Source organism: Podarcis pityusensis (assembly GCF_964106645.2).
Source record: "Podarcis pityusensis genome assembly, chromosome: 16".
NCBI lineage: Eukaryota > Metazoa > Chordata > Lepidosauria > Squamata > Lacertidae > Podarcis > Podarcis pityusensis.
Window position 1 is genome coordinate 37495205 of NC_138041.1, and position 17871 is coordinate 37513075.

Genomic DNA, 17871 nt, shown 5'->3' on the forward strand with positions numbered 1-17871 from the left:
CTCCTCCATGGAGTTTCAACGGTTCCCCACACTCTTGATGAAAGATGCTGGCTAATAAAAGCTATCGCCTTACCTACTTTGCCTCTCACCAAGACATTCAGAATTGGAAAATTACAGATTCCACTGATGGTAGCCATGGTAACATTTAATGACTCACTTTAAGTGTTAATCTGTCAAGTACATGCTTCTGGAGAGAAAACCTTAATTCTCCAGACTCTCTTTTGTCAGGTTTGAAGGCTTTCCAGGGACACATATTACAGCAGGAAAGCACCCCCATGTGACCTAGAATCTCTTCTGACATCAGATGAGAATCTGAAGCAGTATTATTCACAAGGCAACAAAACTGAACCAGAGTGAAACCAGTGAATCAAGTGAGGTGAAATGCTGTGTTTCCAAAAGCGACATTCCATGTTCTTCAGAACATTACTACGGTGTGCTTATTTAACTGTTTTTCATGCAAAAAAGGAAGAGTAAATGGATATAGAGTACAGAGAGACAGATTTAAGGGGAAGCATTCTCAACCATGGTCTAGCAACTGGAGAGGTGCCCTAGGAAGGCTGCACAATCTCTTCAAAAGAAGGCTGAGCAGGCTATTTCTAAAAATGCTTTGAGTCAATATGCCAGAGGGTAGTATCCAAAATAATCTAGAGGGACCGTAAATTCCGCTGAGCTTTTATCGCCAGTTAAATATTGCAGCTCCTTCCAGTGCTCCTTCCTGAGAGAGGGAGTGGTTTTGCCTGTCTTGGAAGAACTCATTGTGCCTCAGAGGCCCAGCATGATGGAAGAACCAGCCCATGCTCTCTGCTGGACAGAAGAAAGGCAAATGAATCTCCTAAAAGAGCAAGACAAGATTCTCCCAAGCTCACAGCAAGATCTGGGAGACACCCCCATCCTTCTTTTAAGCTAGGAAAAATCTATCAGGCCTCACACTGACTTTGGAAGTCCTTGAACCCATGCACTGCCTTGCTGCTTTCAGATCTTATCCAATATTTTATGCTTTAAAGAAAACTGGGTATGGAACATGTGAATTCAGGGATATAGGAGATCAAAATTAATTATCACTCAGCAAATGCTTTATATAACTTGCTTCAAGATTAATTTCAACTTATGGAAACAATGCTAAGATTTCCTTCCCTTACACCTTACTTATCAAATGATATTTCCCCTTCCTACTGCATCATTTTCTATGCCAGACGAAAGCCAACCAGCATTACCAAACCTACCAGCACCAATTCAACACAAAGCCAGCCTGAAAAATTTTATCTCTGAAGCAGCTGCTGCCCAGCAGCCTTTTAGATTATACTGTTTAATCTGCTAAACCAGGCATAGGCAAACTCCGGCCCTCCAGATGTTTAGGACTACAATTCCCATCATCCCTAGCTAACAGGACCAGTGGTCGGGGATGATGGGAACTGTAGTCCCAAACATCTGGAGGAACGGGGTTTGCCTATGCCTGTGCTAAGCACTTCAAAAAGTGGTCCACAACTGTGTCTGGTGATAATAGGTATCAATAGGGACCCCAGATCTCAGCCGTGCCCATGTGGGTTCTATTATATAGCCAAACACTAAACCAATGTTGGTTATCAATCCATGCGGAAGTCAAGTGGCCATGTCTGGAGGCCCCTCTCCGCACCACCCCTGCAGCTGCTGAAGCTGGTACTGTCTCCTTGCTCCACTCACCATTCATATCCATCATCCCAGGAGAAGAGCTGTTCTCTGGAGTAGTAACCTCAGATCCACACTTTTCATCTTTACCTTTTTTCTTGTTCTTGGTTTTCTGAGAAGGGGGGAAAAAATAAGTCATGAAATCGTGTGGCCTCCATTGCAAGGTCCAATGATCAGGGATTTGGTACTTTTACCCATTCAACCAAGGTTCAATTCCCAGTTACTATATGTGGTTTGTTTTATGAACTGAAACTTTAGTTTAAGCATCTCTTGTACAACAGTGCAAACCAAGCATCCCTCAGTGCCACTGATTTTAATCAATTAATGACATACTGTGGTACCTCTGGTTACAAACGCTTCTGGTTACAAGCTCTGCTAACCCGGAAGTAGCTGCTCCTGGTTGCGAAATTTGCCCCAGGATGCGAATGGAAATCGTGCGCCAGCGGGAGGCCCCGTTGGTGAAAGCACGCCTCAGGATAAGAACGGTTTCAGCTTAAGAACAGGCCTCCAGAACAAATTAAGTTCGTAACCAGAGGAACCACTGTACTGATATCAAAGAAACAGGATCCAAAATGGTGTTGCCCAGTGGTTTTCAACCAGTGTACCTTGAATAATGGTCAGGGGTGCCGCAGGCAATACTGGCCTGTCCCTCTTTCCTTCCCTCCCTCCTCTGATGCCCTCTCACATCTCTGCCTCCCAAAGGCTTGTGAGGCTGTTTGTTGTAGCAGCCATGGCTACAAGTTCCCCAGGCAAATGGTGCCTCTGGGGCTGGTTCCCAGGTCGCTGTGGGGCAGTTTGAGGAGGCACCTCTATTTGGGGCAGGGCAGCTCAGAGACCAGGGACAGCAGCATTAGCTGCCCGGAGGACTCCCAAGGAGACAGAAGGGGAGAGGAGGGAGCTGGACTAGATGTTCCTCAGAGTCCTTTCCAGCTCTACAATTCTATGATTCTATGCAAGTATATGAATTCTCCTTCAATCCTGAAAGCTGTGGAAAAGGTTGTCCAATTACATCCTGTTGAAGATGCTTGTGATTATCAATGCTGATTTTCCAGTCTGATGAGACCAAGGTGTATTGATTTAAATTTATTTAATTTAAACTGAGGAGGAGAAACCTATTGAGGGGGGGGAAACCAATGTTTGACTCAAGCTTCTGATCTGTACTTCACACAACTCCCTAAGTTAAAAGTACAATTAGCATATTTACAACTGGGAAAATCCCAGTAAGGAAGGTATGTTTTAGCTATACAATGTCTTTAATATATATATATATATATATATATATATATATATATGTTTTCACTACTTTAGAAAATGATACAGAATATATTGCTTAGAACTCTTTGATCATAATTTGAGTTAAACTGCATGTGTCATATCATAGTTAGAATAAATATGCAGTCATACCTTGGTTGATGAACGCCTTGCGACTTGAATGTTTTGGCTCCTGAACGCAGCAATCCCGGAAGTGAGTGTTCCGGTTTGCGAACGTTCTTTGGAACCCGAACGTCCGACGCAACTTTTGATTGGCTGCAGGAGCTTCCTGCAGCCAATCAGAAGCTGCACCTTGGTTTCACGTTTTGGAAGTTGAACAGACTTCCAGAACGGATTCCGTTTGACTTCCGAGATACGGCTGTAATTATTTCAAATCATGGATTTCTGATCATCTCATTGTATTTGCAAAAAGACCTGGGCAATGCCACTTTCCTGCAGACTAATGCCAAAATATTTTGGGTCAAGGGCCGTAACTCAGAAGTTACTTTGTATGCAGAAGGTTCCAGATTCAATCCTCCACATCTCCAGGTAGGGCAAGAGGAGAACATTGTCTGGCATCCTGGAGAGCAGCTGCCAGGCAACATGGACAATACTGAGCTAAATGGACTAATGATCTGAGTCCGTATAAGGCAGCTTCCTGTATGCCTAAAACTCCAAATACTCTTCTCCACTGTGAGATGGGAAATAAAACTACACATTTTCACAACTCATAGCAAAAACTGCAGAGCGTGCCTCATTAAAACACATATTACTATTTAAATCTCTCTTCTGCTCTTCCTCCAAATAGTTCAGGACAAGGGACATGGTGCTGCTTCTTTTTTTCCTCAAAGGCTGCATCAACAGAAGTCTAGTGTCCAGATCAAGGTAGTAATAGTATCACTTAAGTCTGCCTTGGTCAGACCCCACCTGGAGTACAGGTAACTCCCCATTTATGCACTGGTTACATTCCAAGACACCACATGTTTAAGTGAAATTGTGTATATTTGAAACACCATTGAAAAAGCCTTCAAAAACCCTGCCCCGCCCCTTTCTCTGATGTATTTGTGTTATTTTCAGGATTGGCACAATGCACACATGCATAGTTACACATATCTTGGACGTGCCTAAAATAGTCTCTGCCTGTACTGTGTCCAGTTCCGGGCACCACAATTTAAGAAGGATATTGACAAGCTGGAATGTATGCAGAGGAGGGCAACCAAGATGATCAAGAATCTAGAAACCAAGCCTTATGAGGAACAGTTGAGGGAACTGGGTATGATTAGCCAGGAAAAGAGGGGACTGAGAGGAGATATGATAGCTATCTGATGGGCTGTCACATAGAAGATGGCACAAGCTTGTTTTCTGCTACTCCAGAAAGGAGGACCCAAACCAGTGGATTCAAATGACAAGAAAGGAGATTCTGCCTAATATTAGGAAGAACCTTCTGAATGTAAGAGCTGGTCAACAGTGGAACCGACTACCTCAGAAAGTCAACGGAGGTTTTTAAATAGAGGTTGGATGTCCATCTGTAAGGGATTCTTTAGCTGCAATTCCTGCCTTGGAGGCAGCTGGACTAGATGAGTCTTGGGGTCCTTCCAAATCTACAATTATATGATTCTGTAGTCATCCAATGAACTTTGCAGCAGAGAGGAACATGAAACTGGCTTAAGAAAGGAATGTAAGACTAGTAAGTTCAGAGAAATAAAGGACAGCTTCAATGTGTTTCTGAAGCTAGATCTTACACCTGCCACAGCTTTCTTGTTCTTGGTTTCCATTTCCAAGCCCACAATTTGTTGTAATCCAATCTTTCTCACATTGGATTTTATATATAAAACATATACATTTTACATACTTTATGAATGTATCTATATCTATATCTCACAGTCTTTTGAATGCTAGAGTTCAAGCAGCTTGTTCCTTCTATAGGAAAACCACTTTTAATGCACTTAATTCTGGTCAATCTGTTTTATAGAATGTTGTGGATTAAATTCTAGGAGGTTATATAAAATATACTCTATTTTAACATGTTTGTATTTAACTCAGATTTAATTTACTCTTTTATAGTTCATACCATTACACAATTTTAAATGAATAATTAAGATATCCGATTTGGGGCAGGGGGAGTATTCTTATATACGCTGGTGCAGACAACAATAAGATCAACGTGAAACCACAAACCTAATCAGATGCTACATGGAGCACGATCCATTCCCTCAAATGCTAACAGCACTACAGAAGCTAAAAAAACCAAGTGAGGGATGATAACATCAACCGTGTGAAAAATCCATGTATGAAAAAGGATGCTGCATTTTCAATTAGAAGGTGACGTAATTGGTCTCCTAGGAGAAAGTGACAGATGCACTGCTCTCAAAGCACACTCAGTGCCTGCGGAGAGAATGAGAAGCCAGATGCTTGAAAGGGGGCAAAGAGAGGGGCAGGGCTCAGAGATGAGAGCATTAGGGTCAGGCAACACTCTAAAAAATTACAAGCAGATGGCCAGATGACAGCCTATCGCTACAGAAGGCATTGACTCCATGTTGGGGGTTTTGCTTTTACCCGCATTTGTGTATGTCTGTTGAGACAAACAGGTGAAAATGTTGCAGTCACACAAGCACCATAGCTATGCAATCAGTATTGTAGACACAGCCTACAAAATGATTAAAGGACGCAATTTTCAACACTGCAATCTCTAAACGCCTCTGCATAGCAATAATAGCATAGCAATAATGAAAAATGGAGGGTATCTTTCCAGGAAACTTTTGACTTTAAAATAAACTTTCCATGATGCTAATGTATCATTAATTGTAAAGTTGCATGTTAGGTACCCGTTCTGGAGATCTCATAGCCAGTTTTAAAAAAAAAAAAAAAAATACATTAATAAAGTGGTTATAATTACAGCAAACAGTCATTCTGATGCAAGCATTCCAATTAAGCGCTGACACTAGGCAATACAATATTTTGCAAGTTTCATTCCAACAGGAATTCTTTTTAGCTTCTGATATTTTAAAACACATGATTAGACAGAAGCCCAAAAGGAAGGGAAAAATGTGCTCCCATTATTCCTATTTAGACACACGCACACTCAAGCCTAATCAAGAGGCTATGTGTTTTCTAGCTTTTTTTCACAACTTGGTCAATCTTCTTGTTTTCTGAAGATTATTATGCATTTCCTCCAGTTATATGCAAGGCATATTGAAATCAGTGTTCGAAATTAAGCCGTCGCCAGTAGTTTTTGCAACTCAAGAGTACTACCTAGCGACCAAGCTGAGATTTCCAGTAGCCTGAAATAAATCTCCATTGCAGAAGACCTAGGGCAGCTGTTACCATCCCCTTTTGTATGCTACTTCCCTGAAGCCTTCTGATATGCCCAAGAGACTCCATTGTGGTACTGCTTTCATAGGTAAACAAACTGTAAAGTATTCATGTCATTTCAGGCCACCCACGCCCACCTCTCTTAATTGTGGCATCCAATTAAGAACTGCTATTAAACATGTGAAATTAACAATGTGTCACTGAACTGTGTATTAGTTCATGTATTTAAAAATAAAAAAATTAAAAGTGGTGCTGCACTTGGAGGGGGGCAGATGGCAACTAGCCATGCTGTTTTTGCCCCTATAAGCCAGGTTCCAGGAGCCATTTGGCTCCTGGATTTTATATCTCAGTTTCTAACATTGCTTGAAATACTTACATCATCTACTTTGGGCTCTGTTACTGGTACCCATTTGTAAATCCTGAGGGATGTGTCACCAACTGTCACCCATTTCTTCTCCCTACAAAAAGATAACACATGTTAGTTTCAAAATAGCACATTAAAAAGTGGCGTGGTAGTATATATTGTGGAAGGTCTGTAACAACCTATTCAAATTGGTTGTATGTTCTCTAGGGACCTGAGAACATACGATGATGTGTAGAGTTGTCTGCATTTAATACAGGAGACATGTTATCTTTTAAAACCAGCAGATACCTTTGCCATTTTGCGGGTTCTTGTTGGCACAGCCCAACAAGCAAAAGTGACAAAGCAAACGAGAGAGAGACCCACCCATCCAGAGAGCACATGCACTGAACACAATCTTTTGGTCATTTAGTATGTCACAACAGCAGATAATATCTAATTTGAGGGGAAACATAACCGAAATCAATTTTAAGTGTTTCTCAAAGTATAAAGGTATACCAACTAACTCCAAATTCCTAGAGACAGGAATACCACATGGCAGCATATGTATGTCCTCCAATCCCCTCTGCAAAATCCAAGCAGCTGGTGACAGCTGGAGAGCTTTTCTACAATGGGAGGCTGTCAGGCTTAGAAAGGAAAATTTTGGAAGGATACATGACACATGAAACTCAAATGCTAAACCAGAGCTTGCCAGTTCAGGCAAATGAGCAAGCCCTGGTACGCCTCAAACCAGGTAATCACTTCACGTGAGGCACCCAAACCCAAAACTGCTCACTCTTCACTCAATCAATGCCAAACCACTGTCTTGTGTTATGTCTGAAGCCCCTGTTAAATTTCCGCATGATATAGCACACATACATGTACAGTTAGCTGGAACTCAACTCCTTGCAAGTCCCAGCAAGTATGAGTAACAAAAGCAGCTACACTGGAAGGGGAGAAACAAGATTCCCTGGTGGGCCAGAAGTATTAATCTGTAGAACAGAATGTGAGAGGTTTAGTGGAATTTTAAGAACAACAATAGAATGGAAAGAGCTCCAAATTATCTTTTTATCATTTCTGTGATATCACAAAGCTTGTTTTTGTTTTTAAATGAGAGACACTTATGAAAATTAGGAGCAATCCCTCCATAGCTTTATTTCACCTACTAGCTATTCATCATAGAGAAAAGGGTGAAGACAAAGACTATCTAGAAACAGGGGCCATCCACATCATAAAAGTGTATAGTGTCTCACAGCAGCATTTCTTACAATGGTGTTTCTGAAAACATGTAGTTTATATATTATATCAACATTCTGATCCAACAGAGCCATTCTCCATTCCTAAAGCTCAATGCTCTGAAATGTTTATCAGTGCTCTGAAATCCAATGCACTGACCTACTACTGAAAGAAAGAAAATCACTAAAGTAGAACGCACTCTAAATTTGAGTTCTAAACGTAATTTGTTATTTAACAAAATTTATAGACCGCTTAATCAAAAAAGAGCTCTTCAGCAGTTTACATAAGGCTGCATGTGTAATGTAATTAAGCAATTAAGCCAATGAATGAACCTATCGCTGTTCTCTTGAACACAAGACACCTGTGTAAGTGTTTCTAGTTATAAAAACAACATTTAAACGGAATCTGTTCCACAATGTATTAGAGATGCTGCATTTGAAAACCAAAAGTTCAATATACCTGTTAGCATCTCAAAGCAGCCACAAACAGCATCTTCACTCGATCAACTGTAGAATACAGGAGGAAACCTATGTTAGTATTTTTTTTAAAAAAAAAAAATCTAGAGTAAAATTTATCCCTGATATTTGAGAGTCTTCATTTAATTATGTTGATTTGACTCTATTTGGCCCAAGAGACACATTCCCTTGTGGGCAACAATCTGGGGGTCACCTGCCAGTGCAAGGGGGAGCTATTTTACCCATTGGCTAGTCTACACACTCACACATCCCTCTCTATCTTCCTTCCAGGTAAGCAGAGGACATTATCAGAGCTCCAGGACACATTCCAGCCAGGCAAAAACACTCCAGGAGGAGGTGAAGAAGGGGCAGTGAAGGGTGTGGCTAGGAAGAGTGACAAGGGCCTGGAGGGTCACAATTGGCCCCCAGGCTAGAGGTCCCCCACCACTAATGTAGATGATCAAGAGCACTGAACTCAGGCCTACATATGTTGAAAAAAACAAGATTTAACAAGCTGCCTGAGATGTGCCCAGCAGACTAACTTCTTCTTTGAGTACCCCACGCCTCTCAGTACAAACCTCTTATGAAACTTCCTTAAGATTCAAAAGCAGTTTCCCATTGCTTTATTAAGAAATACAAGTCCAAAGTCCCCTTGAGCATGCAGTGTTAGCTGCACGGTTCTTTGGGTTTGGGCCAAGGGACAGAACGCTTGAAGAATCAGGGAACCTGAGGGAATAGAGATACTGGTAAGGATATGGAATAGAAACACTATGTCCCAGGACAGGCATACCTCGGAAGTCTGTTCGACTTCCAAAACATTCCACTTCCAAAGCATGGCTTCCGATTGGCTGCAGGAAGCTGCAGAAGCCCCGTTGGACGTTTGGCTTCCGAAAGAACATTCGAAAACTGGAAAACTCACTTCCGGTTTTTGATCGTTCGTGAGCTAAAACGCTTGACTCCCAAGGTGTTTGGGAGCCGAGGTACGACTGAACAGTATGTCCTATTCAGCCACTATGACAGCTTACAAACTTTAGCAAATAGATAATTAGTTCCTCCAGTTTAGCAATGCTGCTTCACTGACCTGTCCTTCAAAAAGCAGTATCTAATTGGAAGCACTCTATTTTAATTACAGTTCCCCATTCCACAAACATTTTTGATATACCAAAATCTGCATGGGGTAGTATGCATGGAATAGGGCTTGCTCAGCGCAATATGGATTATAATTCGTATGAATGATACTTAGGGACGCATATGCCTTCTGTAATCTTGAATAATAAAGAAAAAACAGGGAAAATCAGCAGTTTCTTTGAGCAGGATTAGGATTCTACTTTACATAGGCTGCTATCTGATCTGTTTTACTATTTCCCATGACTACTTAAGATGGGTATTTCTTCTTTTTACCTACCATCACCATCAGTATTTTAAAATTAACACTTTCTAATATTTTTTCCTCCCTGTAAGCATTTCACTTGGCAGTAGTACCTCTGTTTCTTAGTTTATCTCGACCTTTCTCTATTGTGTTGTGAATGGCCTATAAGGGGGCACAATGACATTTGTTTTCTTCCAGGGACGCTGGAAGAGGCAAACTAGGGTCAGGGACTGCTACACTTGTGGATAAAGATTTTGGGGGGTGCACTAGGATTAGGTATGCAGCAGTGCAAACAGATCGGGTTGCACCTCTTTTGCACAGAAACTGACCCCCATAGATCTGGCTAACTGCACCACACCATTTCAGCAGACTAGCCCAATAAGTTTTCACATCTTGGTCAAATTAAGCTTCTTTAAAATCGGGGCATGTTTTAATCTCAAGTTCAGTTATGCATAAAAAGCAACATACTTTTCTGGTTTAACACATTATCTTAATATGGACCTAAGCAAAAGGTAGATTAATATAAAAATCCTTCTACAAATTGGTTATGGACACAAGCCAGAGTAAATTAGATATGCCTAAGAATCACTCATATCAATATGATTAAGCACATTGTTAAACACAACTATTTCTACTAGTAATAGGATCACCTGGTTTCTCTGGCCTGCACCATGCATATACATAATCAAATAAAAAGGTGAACATAACACATACACATGAGAAATACTCAACAGGCTTTGGCACGGAAATAAATCATTTTCATCATAGGTTGCCTTCAAGGCCCTATTTAACCTCATGCCTAAGATACGACTTTAGAGTTTTCAAAGGTATAGCGTATCCATCTGATAAACAGAAGGCTGCATCGCCGACACAGATGCACACCTTGAACAAGCAGAAATCCAGGTGCCTCAGAAGGAAAAAAATATTTCTCTAATCATCAAGCCACATACAATCAACACCATCAAACCACATGAATACTGAACAATAAACCTTTCTGTCTCAAGCAGATGTTTGACTGGAGGCTGAAGAAACCAGTGTCAGTAGTCAGGCTGATTGAGAAGGACCAGTCTGTTCTCAACGGTTTAGGACTGAATGAATGCAGAGAGCGATCCAGACACCTGAACCATCAAAGGTAGCCAATGACTGCTGAAACTACTGGGTTCCCCAAGTTTGCCAGCATTCATTAATCACACTTGGTAACAGCAATGGAATAACTTTTTGTAGAACATTTTGCCTGCAACAACCTTCCAGTGAGAGATATATGTATATGCCTGGTCTATTTTGCTATTTTCCCATGACTGCTTCAGGCGGGTTTTTCTTCCTCCAGCACCATCTCTCTCTCTCATTCTGCATACACGCGCGCACATGTGCATGCATGCACAGAACTGTACCCAACGTATAATAATAATAATAATAATAATAATAATAATAATTTATTTATACCCTGCCCATCTGGCTGAGTTTCCCCTGCCACTCTGGGCGGCTTCCAACTGAATATTAAAAACAATGCAGCATTAAATATTAAAAACTTCCCTAAGCAGGGATGCCTTCAGATGTCTTTTAAAAATAGGATAGCTGCTTATTTCCTTGACATCTGATGGGAGGGTGTTCCACAGGGCGGGGGCCACTACTGAGAAGGCCCAACGTATGTTGGGACCCAGTGCCATACCACGCAAAGTGTCTTCAGCAATAGCAAGCTTGAAGTCTTCAATACAGTGCAGCACACAGAAGGCATGTAAAGACATTAAATTTCATGCCAACAATCTTTCATCTCAGAATACAGAAATATCCACAACCTATCACTGTACATTAGTAAAGGTTTGTACATTTCTTCTTGTTCTTGTTCCCCAATGGGAAAAAATAGAGGGGGGGGGCCTACATTGTTCAGCTGAAGAACAAGATCTGCATAAACTTGTGACATGAACAATCCTTTTAAGGATCTGACTAGGTTTCCCACAGCAACTGGAAGGCTGCTATGTCAGGATTGAAGTCTGCAAAATTTCTATGGCTTTCCCCATCACTCTGCTCTTGAAGGAATGAGCCAGTGTGATCACCTGTGCATAGTTGCTATGACAACAGAAGATGCTGGCAAAAAAGTTTCACTTGACTTATTTGTTAAACAAGAAGCAAGGCTCCAATTTTCTCTTCTCCACACCTTTGGCAAAGAACGACAAAAGGAAACAAGACGCACACTTGCCTTGAAAAAACAAATGGAGCATCAAGCACCCAGCTACAATGATGCTGACAATGAGCATCACCATCTCTCCCTGCATTATGTTAGGCTCCTAAAAGTGCGTGCCAGCGAAGTGCATTTTCTTAAGCGCACAACAAAAGCATTATTCCTAGAACTTTGTACTATCATAAAGACTACAAGGCTGGCAGTGTTTCGACATTTCAACACAATGGTTTGGGTTTCTATTTTGAATTCCTCTTCTCAGTCTGCATCAGAAAAGACACTTTTTAGCTATTTGCCCATTGCAATTTGAACTGGACTGCTCACAAACATCACAGCTTTTAAAACTGCAAACATCCACCCTGGGAAGAAAAGAAGGATACTAACTGATTTTTCTGTATTCTGCTTGTTTATAATATATACCTATAGAAGAACTATTTTATCCAACACAAAACCCTTGAATCCAATGATTTCTGCTTTTTATGAGCTGTGCATTGGTGTAACAAAAACTCAATCACATTGTTTTACAAAATAAGCCTGTCTTGAATTACATTCATACTATGTTATCTGATCCAAAAATACCAAACTGCACACTGATTGCCTATTGTGCTTCAATAACCATTTCGCTGTATTGTTTAGCTGTGCCACAATGATTTCCACAATAAAAACTACACAAAAACCCCACAAAAGAATAAAATGCTAAAACGTTGTAAAGATTTAACAAAAGAGGGCAATTCTACCAAGGTTACAACCTTTAATTATATAATTTCAAACAAATTCAAGTAGCAATTACACCCTCCCTGTATAGCTCCACTCAGATTTTAGAATTAAACAATACAAGCTGGAACCAATGTGATTTGTAGCACAAAACTAAAAATCTTTAAAATACGTTCATTTGGTTGACCCATTCCCATTAAAATATCAGAACACATACGCATTCTAAACTTTACCTAGGATTTCAAGAATTATCACTTTTAAGATTTTCCTCTGAAATGTGTGAAAAGCATTTAAAACAACCATTCACACTTAAAGGTGCATGAGGATTTTGAAAGAAAGATGAAAGTCCAAGTCACTTCTGATGCCTGCCTATTCACCATAATATGCTCTCCCTTCTGAATTAAAAATAAAATAAAAAAGGAAATACCCACAGATCACAATTCACAAAGCACATTGTTCTCTTTCTCACCAACCAAACAAAAGCACAAGGGAGCCAAGCAAAAGCAGTACTACACTTCAGGGGGTATCAGAAAGAAGGTGCACAAGGATAAAAGGAGCTACAACAGCAAATGATCACTGGAGTGTGCAGAAGAGGGATCTGCCCCCCCCCCCCAGTGAAGCAGGAGACAGCTCACCAAGAGGATATTGGGAAGGTGCTGCCATGCACATTCTAAGAAATATGTTGTGTGAATAGCCACAGAAAGCAGTAGCGCACACACACTGAACAAAGTGATGGTAAAGAGTGTCTGTAAAATTCATGGTAGGGAGAAGAGCTCACGAGATACCCGCAAAGGCTACAGCACAGTCACGGGCCCCAGATTCAGTCTCTATCCAGTTAAAAGGATCTCAACTACAGGGGAAAAACCTCTGCCCAAGACACTGAAGAGCCTGTCCTGGGCTAGATATATAAAAAATCGAATGACTGGTCTAAGAATGCTTCAAATCTAGGTCAAGGGCCAGTTGGGAGGGGAAGAGGTCATATTGGGTTCAAAGAGGAAAGAAGAGTTTGGAGAGAGAAGTCCTCCTCTGCCTCCTGCCACATTCAGACGAACAGGATGTGGAATGTTGAGAATATTGATCTGTCTCACACAACAGGAAGCACGCACAGCCAGTGGGTGTGGGAAGCATCACTTGGGGACAAGAAGAAAGTTGACAGGAAGAAAATGCTTGCATGGAGACCAACCAAGGAATCCATCCCAACGCATTTGCCAAATGAGTTTATGGCTAAAGGGGCAATGAAGAGAAGAGAGACAGGTGGAAGGAAATACATAAGACCCAGGGAGAGGTTTAAGAAGATCTAACAGTGAAAAATTGGGGGGGGGGGCTAGATATGGGTAAAGAAAACCTTAAAATAATTACAATGGAGGAAAATAGGAAGCATTTAGTAAGGAGAAAGACCCAGGTATCTGTAAAAGAAAAGGCACCCAAATTGCACTAAGATATGATACACAGGAACAGGGATAGCTCAGTCCGTAGGGAATGAGACTCTTAAAACACAGGGTGGTGGGTTGGAGAACCCCACATTGGGCAAAAGATTCCTGCATTTCAGGGGGTTGGACTAGATGACCCTCACGGTCTACTTTGCCATTCTATGAAGGAGTTGAGGGTGGGGTTGCTGAGCAAAAACCATCCAAGGGTAAGGGGTGGTAAAAAACCCAAGGGACTGGGGGGGGGGGAGAGAGAGAAGGACAAAGAAATATATGCATAAGAAACTGAAGTCAGAAAAAGAACCCAAAAAAGAAAAAAGAGGTGCCTGGGGGACTTCTAGCCGACCACAAGGGGAAGACCACAACAAAGGGGAGGGGGTCCAAGAAGTAAGCCTGCAAGGCTGCCTTGGAGGGAGTCTCACTGACCAACTCTAGGGGATCTATAGAAAGAAGACAACCAATAAGGGGCACAGCACCAAGAGGCGAAGGGGGAAAGCCAAGGGAAAAGGAGATGGGAGAAAAGCCCTGAGGATGTGGGGACGCTGCTGCGGTGTGTGCTCAACTTATGTGCAAGAGGGGAGAAGCCTCCCAAGAGGATGGAGGTGGGAGGAGCCCCCAAGCTGCCTTGGGGGGAATAGATGGGGTGGGAGGAAGGCGGCTCAGGAGGGAAAGCCCTAAGGGGTCTGTACTAGGAACTGGGTAGGGGGGAGCCTGGGGGTTCAACAATGAGCGGGCGGAGGGGCGAAAAGGAGAAAGCCCTGAAGGGTATCTGGTGGAAACTGAGGGAGGGGAGAGATAGAAGACATGTTGGAGGGGGGGTAAGACATATTGGGGGGGAGAAAAGATGAGTAGGCCACATGCGTGGGTGTGGGTGTTTTCACAATGGGACTCCCACCCACCTACTCGGAGGCAAGGAGAAATGTTGGCCTGCCTGGGAAGGGAAGGAGGGGGGAGGGCGCCGACACCCCCTCGCCGCCCCTCTTCCTTTATCCCCTTTCTCCTTCCCTCACCCCACACCCCCCCCCTTAAAAAAAATAAATCTCGAGACAAAAACAAAGCCTCCTCCTCCTCGCGGCTCAGCCTCGCTCACCATTTGCGCACTTTCTCGATGGCCGCCATCACCCGCTTGATATCATCCTTGGCGCGGCTGCGGGTCTCGGCCCGCACCGACCGGCCCGACATGCTGCCGCCGCCGCCGCCGCCGCCGCCGCGAGGGAGAGCCCGGACTCCGGCTGGCTGGCTGGCTGGCTGGCGCGCCCCCTCCCGCGCTCGCTCGCTCCCTCTCGCACTGCTGGGCCCGCACCGGCAGAGGCTGGGAGCGGGAGGAGGAGGCGGAGGAGGCGGAGGCAGCTCCGTCCTCGCTCGGCTCGCTCCGCGGCAGCGCCCCCGCACGCACGCACGCACGCACGCACGACGGAGGAGCCTTCGCTGGCTCCGCCCCGGAGGGAGGGGGGAGGAGGAGGAGGAGGAGGCGAGCCGAGCGGGGCACTGCGCAGGCGCCAGCCCGGCGGACGCGCGCCCTTAGCTCCACCCCGAGGCGAGGGGGGCGGGAACGCGGCTGGGGCGGAGGGGGGGGGCGTTCCCGCGCTTTTGTCCTCTGAGGGAAGCGGCGCTGCGCCGCAGTTTGGCGTGAGGCGAGCGCTCTTGGCCGGACGCGGCGATGCCTGCGCTTTCCTCCGAAACACTGGGGCAGGCATAAGCAAACTCGGCCCTCCAGATGTTTTGGGACTACAATTCCCATCATCCCTGACCACTGCGTCCTGTTAGCTAGGGATGATGGGAGTTGTAGTCCCAAAACATCTGGAGGGCCGAGTTTGCCTATGCCTGCGCTTGGGGGTTTCCTCCCGCCCCCCACCCCTTTTGTGTCCCACCTGGCTTCTTCCAGCTGGATGAGTTTACCTCAGAATTTATTTATTTCCTTCATAAAATTTATACGCAGCTTGATTGTAAAACACAAACACGGACAGTCTCGAAGCGGGTTTAGGACAAGGGGCTGCTTCATGTGGTGCCTGTTTCGCTTTTAAATGCACTTTGCATTGTCCCTGTATCCTACTGAATTTTTTGTTTTTCACTAACAGTTTCTTGTTATATACATCATTGCTTTAAGATTGTTGTACGGAAGGTAGCTGATGAATGAACTAAAATAATGCCTAGATCTGGGAGATTTGTGCTGTATAGAAACTGCTTGTCAAGTCAGTTTAATAAGTATGCAGATTAACTGTGTCCTTTGAGGCAGTGGTGTAGCATGGTTTGCCAGGGCCAGGCAAGTATTTTGCACCCGCTAACCTAGGCTCATTCATGGTTCCTTGTCATCCTGGGGAAAAGTGACCAGTGGGATGCCACAGGATTCTTTCCTGGGCCTGTTGTTGTTCTACGTCTTTATAAATGACTTGGATGAAGGAATTGAGGGTATGCTCATCAATTTTGCAGATAATGCCAAGCTTGGGGTGCATAGCTAATGCCTTAGACAGAATCAGAATTCAAAATGACCCAGATTGGAGGACTGGACCCAAAGTAACAAAATGAATTTCATGAGGGACAAATGTAGGGTTCTGCACTTAGGCAGAAAGAACCAGATGCACAAATATAGGGCAAAGGACACCTGGCTTACTAGCAGTGCACGTGAAAGGGACCGAGGGGTCTTGGTGGACCACAATCTTAACATGAGTCAAGAGCGTGATGCAGCTAGGTGTTCCCTTACCACCTCTGTTCCTATCATGGACTGCAGATCCCTCCTTGCCATCATTTATTCTGTTATCCCCAGAAAGAATCCTTCATCTTCCATGACCCTGGCTCTGATAATTTTTATTTCAAAAGAAAATACAATTTCTAAAGGGATGCAAAAAAATATTTTTTTTAATGCAGCAATGTGTTTTCTTTTTAAGGCTTAAGAACAATCAGAGGCCATTAAGATTTAATGATCAGAGTGCTGCTCCCAGATTCAGGTTCATTTGTGGTCTTTGTTGTTTCCGTCTCTGTCAGTCTCGGCTCAGGAATTGGTAAGTCAAGAATGTCTGTTATGAAGTGCATCGCTGTGATTTCCTCTGGAATTTCTTCCTCAATAAAGGCATCTGCACCTGAAAGGCGAGGGGCATTGAAATGGATGTTAGGATTCAGGACAACGGAGATAATGATGTTGCATCTGCACTGGGCTCTCCCCTCAACAGCTTACACTAGGCTGCATACACATCATTCTAGGTTATTAGTTGTCATTTTGCTGATGTTTTCACAGTAAGTGAACCCCAGGGAGGTACAAAGTGGGGGGTGGAGGGGGGTGACAAGATGGCCCCTGCCTCCCCCCAGCTGTAGAGCGGTCGTACAGACTGTGCATGTGCGGTGGCCGTACAGGATGCAGCACATGCACAGTCCGTACAGGATGCCGCACATGCACAGTCCGTACAGGATACCGCACGAGCAGCAGCCTGTACAGAGTGCGCATGTGCAGCACCCCATACGGGCTGCCACACATGCGCACTCCATACTGTTGCCATGCAAGTGGCAGCCCATATGGACACCGTGCAAGCGGCAGCCCGTATGGACTGTGCATGTGCAGCAGCCTATGCAACCTAAACAGCATGTGCGGCAGCCCATACAGCATGAGCGGCAACCCGTAAGGAGGGGGGGCACTAGGGGGCGCATTGGAAGATGGCCGACAATACCATCTCTCCGACCCACACGGGGTAATTAAGAGGCTGTTATGGGAGTAGGCAGCCTCCCTTGTTGCCCCAAGGAAATGAGGAACACTGCCCTTGCCTGCTGTGCCCATAAATCACCCCCTAATTCGAAAGAAGGGGGTGAGGGCCCTAGGCAGAATGCCCCCATGTGGACCTCGGCTCTCCTGGACGCTGTCTCTGATCGCGCACTAGCTGCAGCAATTTGGAATAATTAATTACAAAAGAAGCAAATGCACATATTTCAAGTGAAGA

At 43.9% G+C, this 17871-nt stretch overlaps 2 protein-coding genes across 3 annotated transcripts in view; both read right to left on the reverse strand.

Annotated features, from left to right (window-relative positions):
• BCL7A (BAF chromatin remodeling complex subunit BCL7A) overlaps positions 1–15301 on the reverse strand; it is a 28603-nt gene extending 13302 nt beyond the window's left edge. The window contains exons 1-3 of the mRNA XM_080985378.1: positions 15036–15301; positions 6605–6686; positions 1681–1777 (exon numbers count right to left, since the gene is read on the reverse strand). Coding sequence (XP_080841504.1) covers positions 1681–1777; positions 6605–6686; positions 15036–15127 — 271 coding nt within the window. The 5' untranslated portion in view covers positions 15128–15301. The remainder of the gene's footprint in view (positions 1–1680; positions 1778–6604; positions 6687–15035) is intronic.
• Positions 15302–16783: 1482 nt separating this feature from the next.
• The window catches only part of CFAP251 (cilia and flagella associated protein 251), a 38067-nt gene continuing 36979 nt past the window's right edge, over positions 16784–17871 (reverse strand). For both annotated transcript variants that reach the window (XM_080985068.1, XM_080985069.1), the window contains exon 22: positions 16784–17022. In XM_080985068.1, coding sequence (XP_080841194.1) covers positions 16853–17022 — 170 coding nt within the window. In that variant the 3' untranslated portion in view covers positions 16784–16852. The remainder of the gene's footprint in view (positions 17023–17871) is intronic.